At 42.8% G+C, this 12,825-nt stretch overlaps 1 protein-coding gene across 4 annotated transcripts in view; it reads right to left on the bottom strand.

Annotated features, from left to right (window-relative positions):
* UBR1 (ubiquitin protein ligase E3 component n-recognin 1) overlaps positions 1-12,825 on the bottom strand; it is a 251,758-nt gene that overhangs the window by 197,508 nt on the left and 41,425 nt on the right. For all 4 annotated transcript variants that reach the window (XM_077464559.1, XM_077464560.1, XM_077464558.1 and 1 more), the window contains exons 5-10: positions 10,831-10,961; positions 9,744-9,885; positions 6,619-6,681; positions 4,569-4,692; positions 2,305-2,418; positions 1,911-1,999 (exon numbers count right to left, since the gene is read on the bottom strand). In XM_077464559.1, the coding sequence (XP_077320685.1) occupies positions 1,911-1,999; positions 2,305-2,418; positions 4,569-4,692; positions 6,619-6,681; positions 9,744-9,885; positions 10,831-10,961 (663 nt within the window). The remainder of the gene's footprint in view (positions 1-1,910; positions 2,000-2,304; positions 2,419-4,568; positions 4,693-6,618; positions 6,682-9,743; positions 9,886-10,830; positions 10,962-12,825) is intronic.

Below are 12,825 nucleotides of genomic sequence, written 5' to 3'. Positions count from 1 at the left end.
GAATTTTCAGTGTCACCTACAATTGCAGCTCCTCGTCTCCACTTGGTTTTTCTGTCGGGGTCCCCCCAAAAGGTTCTGTTCTTGGACTTTGACTATGCTCACTTCCTCTCTCGGTTAGCCGATAGCCTCCCATGGCTTTCATTTTCATTTCTATGCTGAAAACACCCAGATAACTTCTCCCCAGCTCACTCCCAGTCTGCATCAATCTGCTCACACACCAGTAATTTCCTTACACACATATCAGTCTAGATGTCACACCAGTTCCTTAAACGCAATCTAACCAAAACTGAGCTCATAATATTTACTCCCCCAATGTGCCCCTTCCCCTTCAACCCGTACCCGCAGGCCAGGGTGCTAGGTGTAATCCTGGACTCTGAACTCTGCTTTCAGCTCCACATCCAATCACTGTCCCAATCTTGCTGCCTCAACATCCCCAAAAAATGTCTCTTAACTAAAGACACCACAAAACTTCTAATTAACTCAATGGTTATCTCTCATCTTGCCTACTGAAACTCTTTCCTCACTTTATTACCTTTACATAGGCTACTCCCCCTTCAGTTCATTATGAATTCTGCTGCCAGCCTCCATTCCAAAAAAAGAAGGGGGAAGAAGAATTCTGGCAAAGAAAAATAAATGCTGTGGGGTCCCAATCCAATGCATACCAGGCCCTTCGGGTAAGGTATGCATTATGCTAAAAGCTAAAGCAAAAAAGGTGTGGGGGTCACCCTCAAAACCCATACCAGACCTTTAGGAAATGGGGGGGGGGTACATACTAGCGAGCACACCCCCCCCTCCTGAACAATAAAAGGCCCCTGTCCCCTTGTGGATGGGTACAAGGGACTCAACCCCACAGCCCTTGCCGGATCTGGGAGTTTATTGGAATCTGGAAGCCTCCTTTAACAAGGCCCCCCCCCCCATGTAAATGGGTATGGGGTACATATTACTCCTACCCATCACAAAACAAATAAAAACTAGAGTAAAGACAACACGAGTTTGACAAGTCTTTATTTAATAGTAAAAAAATAAAAAAATTATGCCTCCAGTGTAGAGCCATCATTAATCATGCCGTCCACAGTTGACAAAAAACAAAAAACACAACAAAAAACAAAACAAAAAAAACACAAATACAAACCTCTGGCTCCGACAAAGGCTCCTGCCACCTGCCTGCTCTGCCATGAGACATCTCTTAAATATCCCCCTTGTGCAGTCACCAACCCAGGTTTTTTTTGGGGGGGGGGGGGGGGCCCCCATGCTTTTCCTTTTTTTTTTCCATTGCCGGGATTCACAAGTTGTACCCAAATCGCATCCGAATCATGCAGGTGCAACTGTCAACCAACTTTTGAAGTTTTACATGGAGGTCTATGGACCTCAAGTCGCATAACAGTCAGACCGAAGTAGTGCAAGAACTACTTTGAAGGCTCTTAGATATGAACAGTTATCTTTGGCAAACATGGTGTGTATTTTTATTGAAAAGTACAAAACTCGCCGTACTTGCCTATTCTGCACATGATCCGGGCCAGTCTCCAATGGTGGATGCTCTGTACAGGTGAGAGGACCAACAATGGATGTGAAATTAATAGAAAGTGACATCAACCATAGACTTACTATGGGGCTTCCATTGTCTGATGACTCTCCTGCACCCGCCTACACAGTGAAGCCATGGCTGACCGCTGATGCTGGGACAAGATCGGATCGGCTGCAGGATAAGCAAGTACAGTGATTTTCTTTCTTTACAGGGCTAGATAGATTTGGTTTAGAATGTGGAACAGAGCAGCTTTAGCATTAGTTGGGTTTTACCTGGGCTTTCTCCTTTTTTTGTAATTGCCAAGAAGTTATACCTGCATTTTTCGAAGTTGGCGACAGGGTCAGTTTAACACATGCAGTACACATGAGAGAAGGAAATTAGTTACCTTCACAAACTCAATGGCAAACAGCTTTTTATACTCCATCTCCATAAAGAAGCTGCTGAAGATCAGATCATGCAGCGCTTTCTTGAAACCTAGAAAAACATTTGTTCAGTGTCTATATAAATGTGGCAACACAACAGAACATCAGATTGCTGCAGTCCCCCACCCCCCCAACCAAACAAATTAAAAAAAAGCAGCTACAAATATTGTAGCTGCTGACTTTTAATAAGGACACTTACCTTTCCAGATATTGGCCTATGGTTTGATTTTTTTTTTTTCACAGAATATTCAAAATAAGAAACTCTTAATTTAAATTGAAGCACCAGCCAAAATAGAATTTCTTATTGATCAGAATAGTCTGTTGAGGCTGGAATTACATTTTAACACTAAAATGTACCTTTATGAAGTTTGGCATCACACATAATTAATAAGCTGACAAAGCACAATTCCCTTGCTCTGGTAGTTCTGATTGGCTCCAGACACACATGACAAAAGATCTGTCGGAAATCACCTATGAAAGAAAAAAAAAAAAACATTGCAGATAAGAGTTAAGAATTATTCCAAATCTAAGAAAACATAATAATTCACAGCCATTATAAATCAAAAAAAGTTAAAAAGTAACTACGCTGGGATCAATACACTATGCAGTTTCTGTAAATACTTGTGTGTGTGAATATCGCACATTGCGTAGACATTTATCATTGTGTGATGCAAACAAAATGACTAATTGAAGCATCACCGGCAACAGTAAGACCATGTACATGTGGCGATGCTGGAAAATCTATGCAGAAGAAGAGAGCAGACTAAGAAGAGGGGGACCCAATCTCACTACTGCTGCTCTTTTCCTGTGCCAAACAAGACTAGAACAAGGGTGCTTTAACCACTTCATTCCCGGAAGGATTTACCCTCTTATGACCAGGCCATTTTTTGCGATACAGCACCGTGTCGCTTTAACGGACAATTGTGTGGACTTGTGACGCTGTACCCAAAATTTATGTCCCCCCCTTAAATCAAGCTTTCTTTTGGTGGTATTTGATCACTTCTGACGTTTTTATTTTTTACATTATAAACAAAAAAGGGAAAAACAATTTAGAAAAAAAATAAAATAAAAAAAACCCCCACACATTCTTTACTTTCTGCTATAAAACATTTCCAAATTATATATTATATATATCTCAATTTAGGTCAATTTGTTTTTTGCTACGTTTTTTAGGGGAAAAAAAAAAATCCTAATAAGTATATTGATTGGTTTGCACAAAAGTTACTGCGCCTACAAAATAGTGGATAGATTTATGGCATTTTTATTATTTATTTTTTACTAGTAATGGCAGTGATCAGTGATTTTTTTTTTTTTTTTTTTGTGGGACTGCGACATTGCGGTGGGCCGATCGGAAATTTTTGACACTTTTTTGGGAACTAGTGACATTACTACAGTAATCAGTGCTAAAATAACATGCACCGTTATTGTACTAATGACACCGACAGGGAAGGGGTTAAACATAAAGGGTGATCAAAGGGTTCACTGTTCCCTCACTGTGTGTTCTAACTGTATTGGGGGGGGGGGGGGGGGGGGAACAACAACACTCACTGGGACAACACACAGCTCACTGGGACAACACACAGATCTCACTTCCTGCATAGCAGAAAGACAGGATCTGTGTGATCTCCCCTTTCAGAACAGAGATTTTCCTTGTTTACACAGGCAGATACCCTGTCACTGCGGGGGAATGATAACTGGTGCTCATTGGCTCCCTGCTGGCCAATGGGAGCGCGTGCCCACAAAGCTGTGTAGGAGCCCGACTTAGACCTACATCGAATTGCACAGCCAAGCCAACCTGCCGCAGTATAACTACAGTGGCTGATCGGCAAGCGGTTTAAAGAAAGGGTTTGGACTTTTTTTTTTTTTTTTTTTTTTTTTTTTTTAAGATTCCTACTTACCTAGGTGAATGCAGCATCAGTCAGATGCTGCATCTGTCCCTCAGCACCTTTGCCGATCACTCAGTTCAGACAGCTCCCCGAGCAGAGAGCTGCTGGCTGTCAGTTACGGCTCTCTGTTCTAGCCACTCCTTGCTCACTGGAGTGCTGGGCTGCGGAGGGGGTGGCCGGCTCAGGTACTCAATGGCTCACTGAGTGGCTGAGCCAGGTGTCGGTCCAGGCACCTGGCGGATCTCGACTTGCATTGTTGCCACGAGGCAGTGCCTGGACTGACTTATGTGATATCAGCTGAGAGCGGACTTCAGTCCGCTCTCTGCTAAATAGGGTCACAGGAGTGCAAAATGGATTGCATAGGAGAAGTACAGCCAAACAAGCTTTGGCTATACTTCTCCTTTAAGTGTGTTTTTTATTAAAACAGGGAAAAGTGGTGGCATCCACCCGACTGTGATGGGCTGTGCAAATCTCAGGACTGAAAAGATTGAAATGCAAGTTCTTTGCCAAGTAAAAAAGCTGCTATACAAGTATTTATGCATTTCTTCAGTGTTTTGCTAATGAGGACAAAGTCTCACTTTATTTTCCTAGTGAATCACAGAAATCTACCTCTAACCAATGTATGACAAAAAAAATAAAATAAAAAATAATATATGAAAATAAGGCTAGGTACAGAGCTACCGAATCAAAAGCTAGGAAGACCTAAATTAAAAAACACAATACAATAATACTTGCTTGAGTGTGCCAAGAGTTTGTTCAACCACGCAGCAAGACTGCATGCAAAGCTCTGATGTGCCATGACCAAAGAATGCAGCACTTCAACATGCAGAGGTCGCTGTGACACATTTTCTGAGTGTTTCTAGAAGAAAATAATGTCATTAGGAAATGTAATATCAATCTGTCAACCACTGATGTGTCCCAGATTTAACCCACTAGAGCTAAAGAGCATTTAAACCCAAGTAACAAATGTATTTTATTTTTTATAGTTCTTTTAAATTGCAGCTTACTAGCCCCTTAGATGTGGTGGTTGAATTTTTTATTTTTTTTTGCAGACATTTCTGTTTTCTCCTGGTGAGCCTGCCAATAACACCTTTCCTGTTCTGGGGGGGACAACCCTCATTAACTAAATTGTCTATGGAGAAGCAGTGCTGTCACCTTAGGATAGGAAATGTATTAGGACTACAAAACAAACTACCGTATATACTCGAGTATAAGCCGAGATTTTCAGCCTCTTTTTTGAGGCTGAAAGTGCCCCCCTCGGCTTATACTCGAGTCATCGCTGTCTGTCTGCCCGATCAGCGTGTCGAGCAGACAGACAGCGGCCATTCTAGGATTCAAAGGCCGCGCCTCCGTCTCCGCCTTCGCCTGTGATAGGCGGAACACTGAATTTCCCAGCAGTCTGTGTTCCGCCTATCACGGACGTCCTCTCATCCTCGTCCGTAGTATGAGGATGAGCGGACGTCCATGATAGGCGGACCACTGACTGCTGGGAAATTGAGTGTTCCGCCTATCACGGACATCCGATAGGCGGAACACTCAATTTCCCAGCAGTCAGTGGGAAATTGAGTGTTCCGCCTATCACCGACGGAGGCGCGGCTTTTGAATCCTAGAATGGCCACCGACGAAGAGCTGCGGGACGGGCCGGGACGCAGGCCGGGACGGGACGCAGGCCGGGACGGACACAGGCTGGACGGACACAGGCTGGACGGACACAGGCAGGCTGGACACAGGTAGGCTGCACGGACACACACACACACACACACACACACACACACACACACACGGATGCATGCACACACAGGGATGGATGGACACACACGGATGCATGGACACACACACACACACACACACGGATGCATGCACACACACAGGGATGGATGGACACACACACACACGGATGCATGGACACACACACACACACGGATGCATGGACACACACACACACACACGGATGCATGGACACACACACACACGGATGCATGGACACACACAGGGATGGACGACACACAGGGATGGACAGGCATGTCTCACCCTCGGCTTATACACGAGTCAATAATTTTTTCCAGTTTTTTGGGGGTAAATTGGGGACCTCGGCTTATATTCGGGTCGGCCTATACTCGAGTATATACGGTACATCTCCCTATGCTATGGAGACATTCCCATCTCCATAGCATAGGTGCGAATTGTTCTCTGTAGTCTGCAATGGATTTATCGGAACAATGTAACTGATAAGAAATTAAACATAAGCAGAGAAAAACAGGAAGTTAAGTGCTCCCTAGATTTCGTGCAGGATAAGCAGGTAAACATTTGCACATATCAAACAGATATAACAAAGCACTCTTAAGGGTAGATAAAAATAGACGGAACCCCCCCCCCCCCAAAAAAAAAAAATATATAAATTATATATTATATATATATATATATATATATATATATATATATATATATATATATATATATGTGTGTATGTATGAAGTCCATTGCTAGGGTTTCCATAAACTATACCTATGCTTTGCACTTACAGCTGCCCAACTTTCAATTTTACATTTAAGGAATGCAACAGGCAGATTGAGACTCTCTTGCTTAGCACTGTATAGGGTGCAGAAGGGACAAATGTGGGTAAGTGTGAACATGGCAAGGTTGGAATTCCCAGAAGTACAAGACATGTGCAATCACATCTGGCCAAACTTTATGAAGTCAATTAAGCTACCCTGTCTACGTAAAACACTGACAGTGCTTAAAAAAAAAAAAAAAAAAAAAAAAAAAAAAAAGGTTGTTTTTTTACCTTAAGTTTATCTGCAGTTTCTTTGCATTCTTCTAAATTTCCTTCTTTCAAAGTTGTACGACCCTGAACAGGAAATAATTATAGAAATCTGAGTAAGGTTTGGGACTTTTCATGTACTTCCTTGGGTAAATGACCACTGAGCCAACACGTAATATAAAATCATTTGTACGCAAAATTTAGAACATTCTACAATTCTTAAAAGAAAGTTTTATTTTTTATGAAATAAAAGTTAAACTGCTTGTCCAGGGGGATATAGTCCTGGATTTAAGATAATTTTGTATACATCTTTTATCAAACACATTTTGCAGGGTGACTCACTTCGTCAGGGCCTCAGATCCTGTGAAATACAGTATAGCATTACATCAGAAAAAGGTGGCAAGTAGCCTGGGGAGCCCGTGGGGATCTCCAAAACCCCAAAAAGGCAACACCCACATAGGAGCAAGGCTGATACAGTGCCTTGCGAAAGTATTCGGCCCCCTTGAACTTTTCAACCTTTTGCACATTTCAGGCTTCAAACATAAAGATATAACATTTTAATTTTTTGTGAAGAATCACCAACAAGTGGGACATAATTGTGAAGTGGAACGAAATCTATTGGATAATTTAAACTTTTTTTAGCAAATAAAAAACTGAAAAGTGGTGCATGCAAAATTATTTGGCCCCTTTACTTTCAGTGCAGCAAACTCACTCCAGAAGTTCAGTGAGGATCTCTCAATGATCCAATGTTGTCCTAAATGACTGATGGTGATAAATAGAATCCACCTGTGTGTAATCAAGTCTCTGTATAAATGCACCTGCTCTGTGATAGTCTCAGGGTTCTGTTGAAAGCGCAGAGAGCATCATGAAGACCAAGGAACACACCAGGCAGGTCCGTAATACTGTTGTGGAGAAGTTTAAAGCCGGATTTGGATACAAAAAGATTTCCCAAGCTTTAAACATCCCAAGGAACACTGTGCAAGCGATCATTTTGAAATGGAAGGAGTATCAGACCACTGCAAATCTACCAAGACCTGGCCGTCCCTCTAAACTTTCAGCTCAGACAAGGAGAAGACTGATCAGAGATGCAGCCAAGAGGCCCATGATCACTCTGGATGGACTGCAGAGAACTACAGCTGAGGTGGGAGAGTCTGTCCATAGGACAACAATCAGTCGTACACTGCACAAATCTGGCCTTTATGGAAGAGTGTCAAGAAGAAAGCCATTTCTCAAAGATATCCATAAAAAGTCTCGTCTAAAGTTTGCCACAAGTCACCTGGGAGACACACCAAACATGTGGAAGAAGGTGCTCTGGTCAGATGAAACCAAAAATCGAACTTTTTGCCCACAATGCAAAACGATATGTTTGGCGTAAAAGCAACACAGCTCATCACCCTCAACACACAATCCCCACTGTCAAACATGGTGGTGGCAGCATCATGGTTTGGGCCTGCTTTTCTTCAGCAGGGACAGGGAAGAGGGTTAAAATTGAGGGGAAGATGGGTGCAGCCAAATACAGGACCATTCTGGATGAAAACCTGTTGGAGTCTGCAAAAGACCTGAAACTGGGACGGAGATTTATCTTCCAACAAGACAATGATCCCAAACATACAGCAAAATCTACAAAGGAATGGTTCACAAATAAACGTATCCAGGTGTTAGAATGGCCAAGTCAAAGTCCAGACCTGAATCCAATCGAGAATCTGTGGAAAGAGCTGAAAACTGCTGTTCACAAACGCTCTCCATCCAACCTCACTGAGCTCGAGCTGTTTTGCAAGGAAGAATGGGCAAGAATTTCAGTCTCTCGATGTGCAAAACTGATAGAGACATACCCCAAGCGACTTGCAGCTGTAATCGCAGCAAAAGGTGGCTCTACAAAGTATTAACGCAAGGGGGGCCGAATAATTTTGCACGCCCCGCTTTTCATTTTTTTATTAGTTAAAAAAGTTTCCAAAATCCAATAGATATCGTTCCACTTCACAATTGTGTCCCACTTGTTGGTGATTCTTCACAAAAAATAAAAATGTTATATCTTTATGTTTGAAGCCTGAAATGTGGCAAAAGTTTGAAAAGTTCAAGTCAAGGAGGCCCAATACTTTCGCAAGGCACTGTATCTACAGAGTCTACATCATATGCTCCCTAATAGAGTGTTCAAGAAATGGACACAAACTGGAAGGCAGAACAGTAGCGTGTGAGCGGTGTGAATTGTCGCTTCCCTTCAATCAGCTCTCAGACCTCGCCTTACTGTGTTTTCAAGCGGAGTTACACCCAAAAATGTAACTTCCGCTTTTTGGATCCCCCCCTCCAGTGTCACAATTGGCACCTTTGGGAGGGGGGGTGGCAGATACCTGTATAATGCAGGTATTTGCTCCCACTTTCGGGCATAGATTGCCGCAGTATTGGTGGCCATCAACGCCATGTCTGGACCCCACGCTGTATTCTAGGAGACACACAAGTCCTAGAGGACAGCAGGGAACAGCGAGATTGTGCAGCGCAGCTCATGCATGCGCAGTAGGGAACCAGGCTGTGAAGCTGCTAGGCTTCACATTTCGATTCCCTTAACGAAAATCCCGGTGCCACCACTCGGGAGCAGAGGGACAGATCGGCTTAGGGTGAGGACATTGTGGGTGCTCTGGGCAGGCAAGTGTCCATATATTTATATAAAAAAATAAAAATAAATTAAAAAAAAGTATAGTATTGCAGTATTTGTAGCTGCCAACTTTTTTTTTTTCCCCAGCGGAACTCTGATTTCAGCTCTCCCACTGCCTTTTTTTCTGAACTCCCGGACAAGCTTATAAAGTCAGCATTTTGAACTGATGTACAGAAGAGAAGACTGTAGAAAGCCAGGTACACGTTATGCAGGGGGATTGGTTTCATCTTATTCCATCTGAGGATAGTCCCTTCACGTTAATGTACCACCACTACTGCTACTGTATTATGCGCAAGAGTCTTGTTTTGTCACTGTGCCACATGTTTCAATAAAATTCAAGCAAATAAACCTTCACATTTGTTTACATATTATAGTAGCGGTCTGGTTCTCTGGTATTCCTTGAGGGCAACATAGGAGCTTGACTGTTTGAAAGACATGTTTATTGAAGGAAAAAAAAAAGAAAAAAAAAAAAGGAAGTAGAGTAGACATGCATACTGACCTCCCTCTCTGCTGCACTTGTTATTGTCTGTGATTCTTTCACATCACATCCTAGAGATCTCTGTAGACTGTAGATGAAGTGGTCATTGGAATGGTGATCATCACTGTAGAGCACACAGCAATGCTGCTTTGACTTTTTCTGTCTAAAAGAAAAAATGTGGTTGGTCAGAGCACCTAAAATGTAAGCTTGCAGCCCTAAGCCAGTTTTAGAAACGTAACCACTTAAGTTTCTGCGGTAGGTGGTCTATAAAGTGGAACTTCAATCTCTAAATCAACATTGACCATTTTGAATCCTTATGCTGCCAACATTAGTAAATAGATAGAAAAATAGATTATATCAGCAAAATAAAGCATGGGCACATGGATGAAAGGGCGAGATTGCTTTGAATATTAAAAATGAAATAGTGCTTTTGATTTGTGATGCAGTGTAGTTACGCTTTAAGTGGTTTAACTGAATGAGGCTCCAATTAAAGGCTACACCGTTACAGCAGTACAAGGTTTCTTAGTTTTGGTCGTAAAATTGGTAAACAAGTGATTTTTCTCCTTCAGTGATATGCACGGATGAGGCAGCACTAATATTCATCACTAATAGGCAGCGCTGACTTGCATCACTGATAAAACACAGATTGGAATTACTGCTGGGCACTATTGGGGCTGCACTGATAATCAAGGTACTAATTAGTGACCCGATTACCTGTACAGGTCTCCCCTGTGAGGAAATGCCACTGATTGGCTGTCCATACCTCACAGAGGACAGCTGATAAATGGCATTTCCTGGTTTAACTGTGATTGGATACATCTGATCACATGAGTAAAGAGCAGCATTATCGGCTGTTTACCGAGATCGGGGTTGCGCCATTTCCCAGTGGCACAGCGCACCCTTGATCACCATGGGCATACAAACACGATGAGACCGGGGTGACGTCATCCCAGAACAACAGAGCATCCCACCCACTGGCATTGATCTATATGGCGGGCGGGAGGTAGTTAAACACCCGAGTTACCCAGTTCAGTTTTTACAGTTAAGCCCTGTGGTGTTTAGACCATGGTTTCCCCGCAATGTGGTATATAATTTAGCACAATCATACCCTGTATTTAAATACCCAGGCAGACATTTTTCCTCCTCCCAGATAAGCATGTCCACAATGTACTTGATGATGACAGGGAACACTTTTCTAGTCTGGGTCAAGATCTCTTCTGGCAATCGAAATCCAGAATCCTGAAAAGTAACAAGAAACACATTATGTTGTGTACTCCATGTAATACTGCCAAACTCATCCAACCACTGGTTTATTGATATCAGCACTGACACTATACCTGAGCTAAAAACAAAAGCAGTTTTCAATCATTTCAGATCTCATCAAAACAAATTTAGACACAAAATCAACAACTACACACTTGAATATGTTTCAGTGCAGAATTCCAAAGGCAAGATGCTGACTGGTCATAAACAAAGAGGCAGCAATCAATCTATACTTTAACAAAGTTACACAATGTTTGAATTAATGCCTCCTACAAGCCAAACTGGCTAAAATGCGCTTTATACACAATACCATAAAGCCAATGGAAGATGACAAAAAGAACTGGTTTCCTTCATAGTACACATAAAAGGCCTGTATGGGTCAAAAGAACAAGTGACAGCATTTCTCAGGGCACACAGGTCTAATGTTGGCTACAGTAAGAAAATATAATATGGTGGGTAGGTGGAAACCAAGGAGATGAGGGGTTAACCTGCCTCTGACTCACCAAAATAGGTGTGGACTATGCCAAAACAAGAAAATCAAATGGACAAAAAGAGGGACAGCTGTGATAACAGACTGTAAAATAGGCACAAATATAACCAGTGTAATATCGAGAAAAAAAAATAGTATTTTTGTACTCGCCACAAAATACTTTTCTCTGTAATTCACCGACCGACACAGTTCCTCTCTGTAACAAAATGGATTGTCAGCCCTATCACTGGAGATTACTAGGCAAGTTGTAATACAACACTTCAGAACTTTTAGTTCCGCCCAGGGGGCGGTCCCTAGGCTACAACCCCACAGCCTGCTCTAGCAGAACTCAGTACGTCAACAAGCAGTATAACGTAAAGAGAAAAAAGGAGGAGAGGCGGGTGCTGTGTCGGTCGGTGAATTACGGAGAAAAGGATTTTACGATGAGTACAAAAATTCTATTTTCTCTTATATTCACTGACCGACACAGTTCCTCTTTAACAAAATGGGATGTCCCCAAGCAGTGGCAAACAAGGGGTGGGAAAAACAAACAGCATAAGAACTTCATCCACCATGGCAAGTGGGAACTAGTGACACTAAACCCACAAAAAACGGCATGTGGAAAAAGACCACCACCTAACCGGTACCCTTAACAGGAGTGATCCCCAAGATGGCAACCATTTGCGGAAGTAATGCAACAGTGTATTAACATAACAGTACTGCGTTTTTATAGAAAAACCAGGAAAAAAAACAAACATCGATTGCATATGGAATTACAACTACACGGCCGCCAGCAAAACTTTCACCTGATGCACTGATGTCTACCTTGTAGAACTTGGTAAACGTATGGACAGACGACCAGGTCGCCGCCTTACACACCTGAGCGACCAATGTTTGGTGTCAGAAGGCACAAGACGTTCCAATTGCCCTTGTGGAGTGGGCCGTGACCGGAAAGGGGGCACCTGCCCCTTCAAGGCGTAGGCTTGTACTACAATCTGTCTGATCCACCTGGAAATGGTGGTTGACGAGACCGCCATACCCTTCTTTGGACCAGCCACCGAAACAAAACAGTGAGTCTCGGTTCTGAAAGGGAGCCGTGGCAGACAAATACACCTTCAGAGCCCTAACCAAGTGGAGAGCATGAAGGGCCACCTCTTTGGGGTGCTTCGACTTAGGACACAAGGATGGTAATACAACGTCCTCATTGATATGAAAAGCCGAGACCACCTTCGGTAGAAAAGATGGTTGCGGACGCAACACTACCTTATCCCTGTGTATGACCAGATAAGGCGACTTGCAAGACAAGGCTGCCAATTCCGAATCCCTCCTGGCCGATGTGATGGCCACTAGAAAGACCGCTTTCTGGAAAAG

This window comes from Lithobates pipiens, unplaced genomic scaffold (assembly GCF_037356315.1).
Source record: "Lithobates pipiens isolate NorthernLeopardFrog02 unplaced genomic scaffold, aLitPip1_a1.2 Scaffold_30, whole genome shotgun sequence".
NCBI classification, from domain to species: Eukaryota; Metazoa; Chordata; class Amphibia; order Anura; family Ranidae; genus Lithobates; species Lithobates pipiens.
Note: the sequence above shows the minus strand (reverse complement) of the source record. Positions and strands in the feature narration are given on the sequence as shown.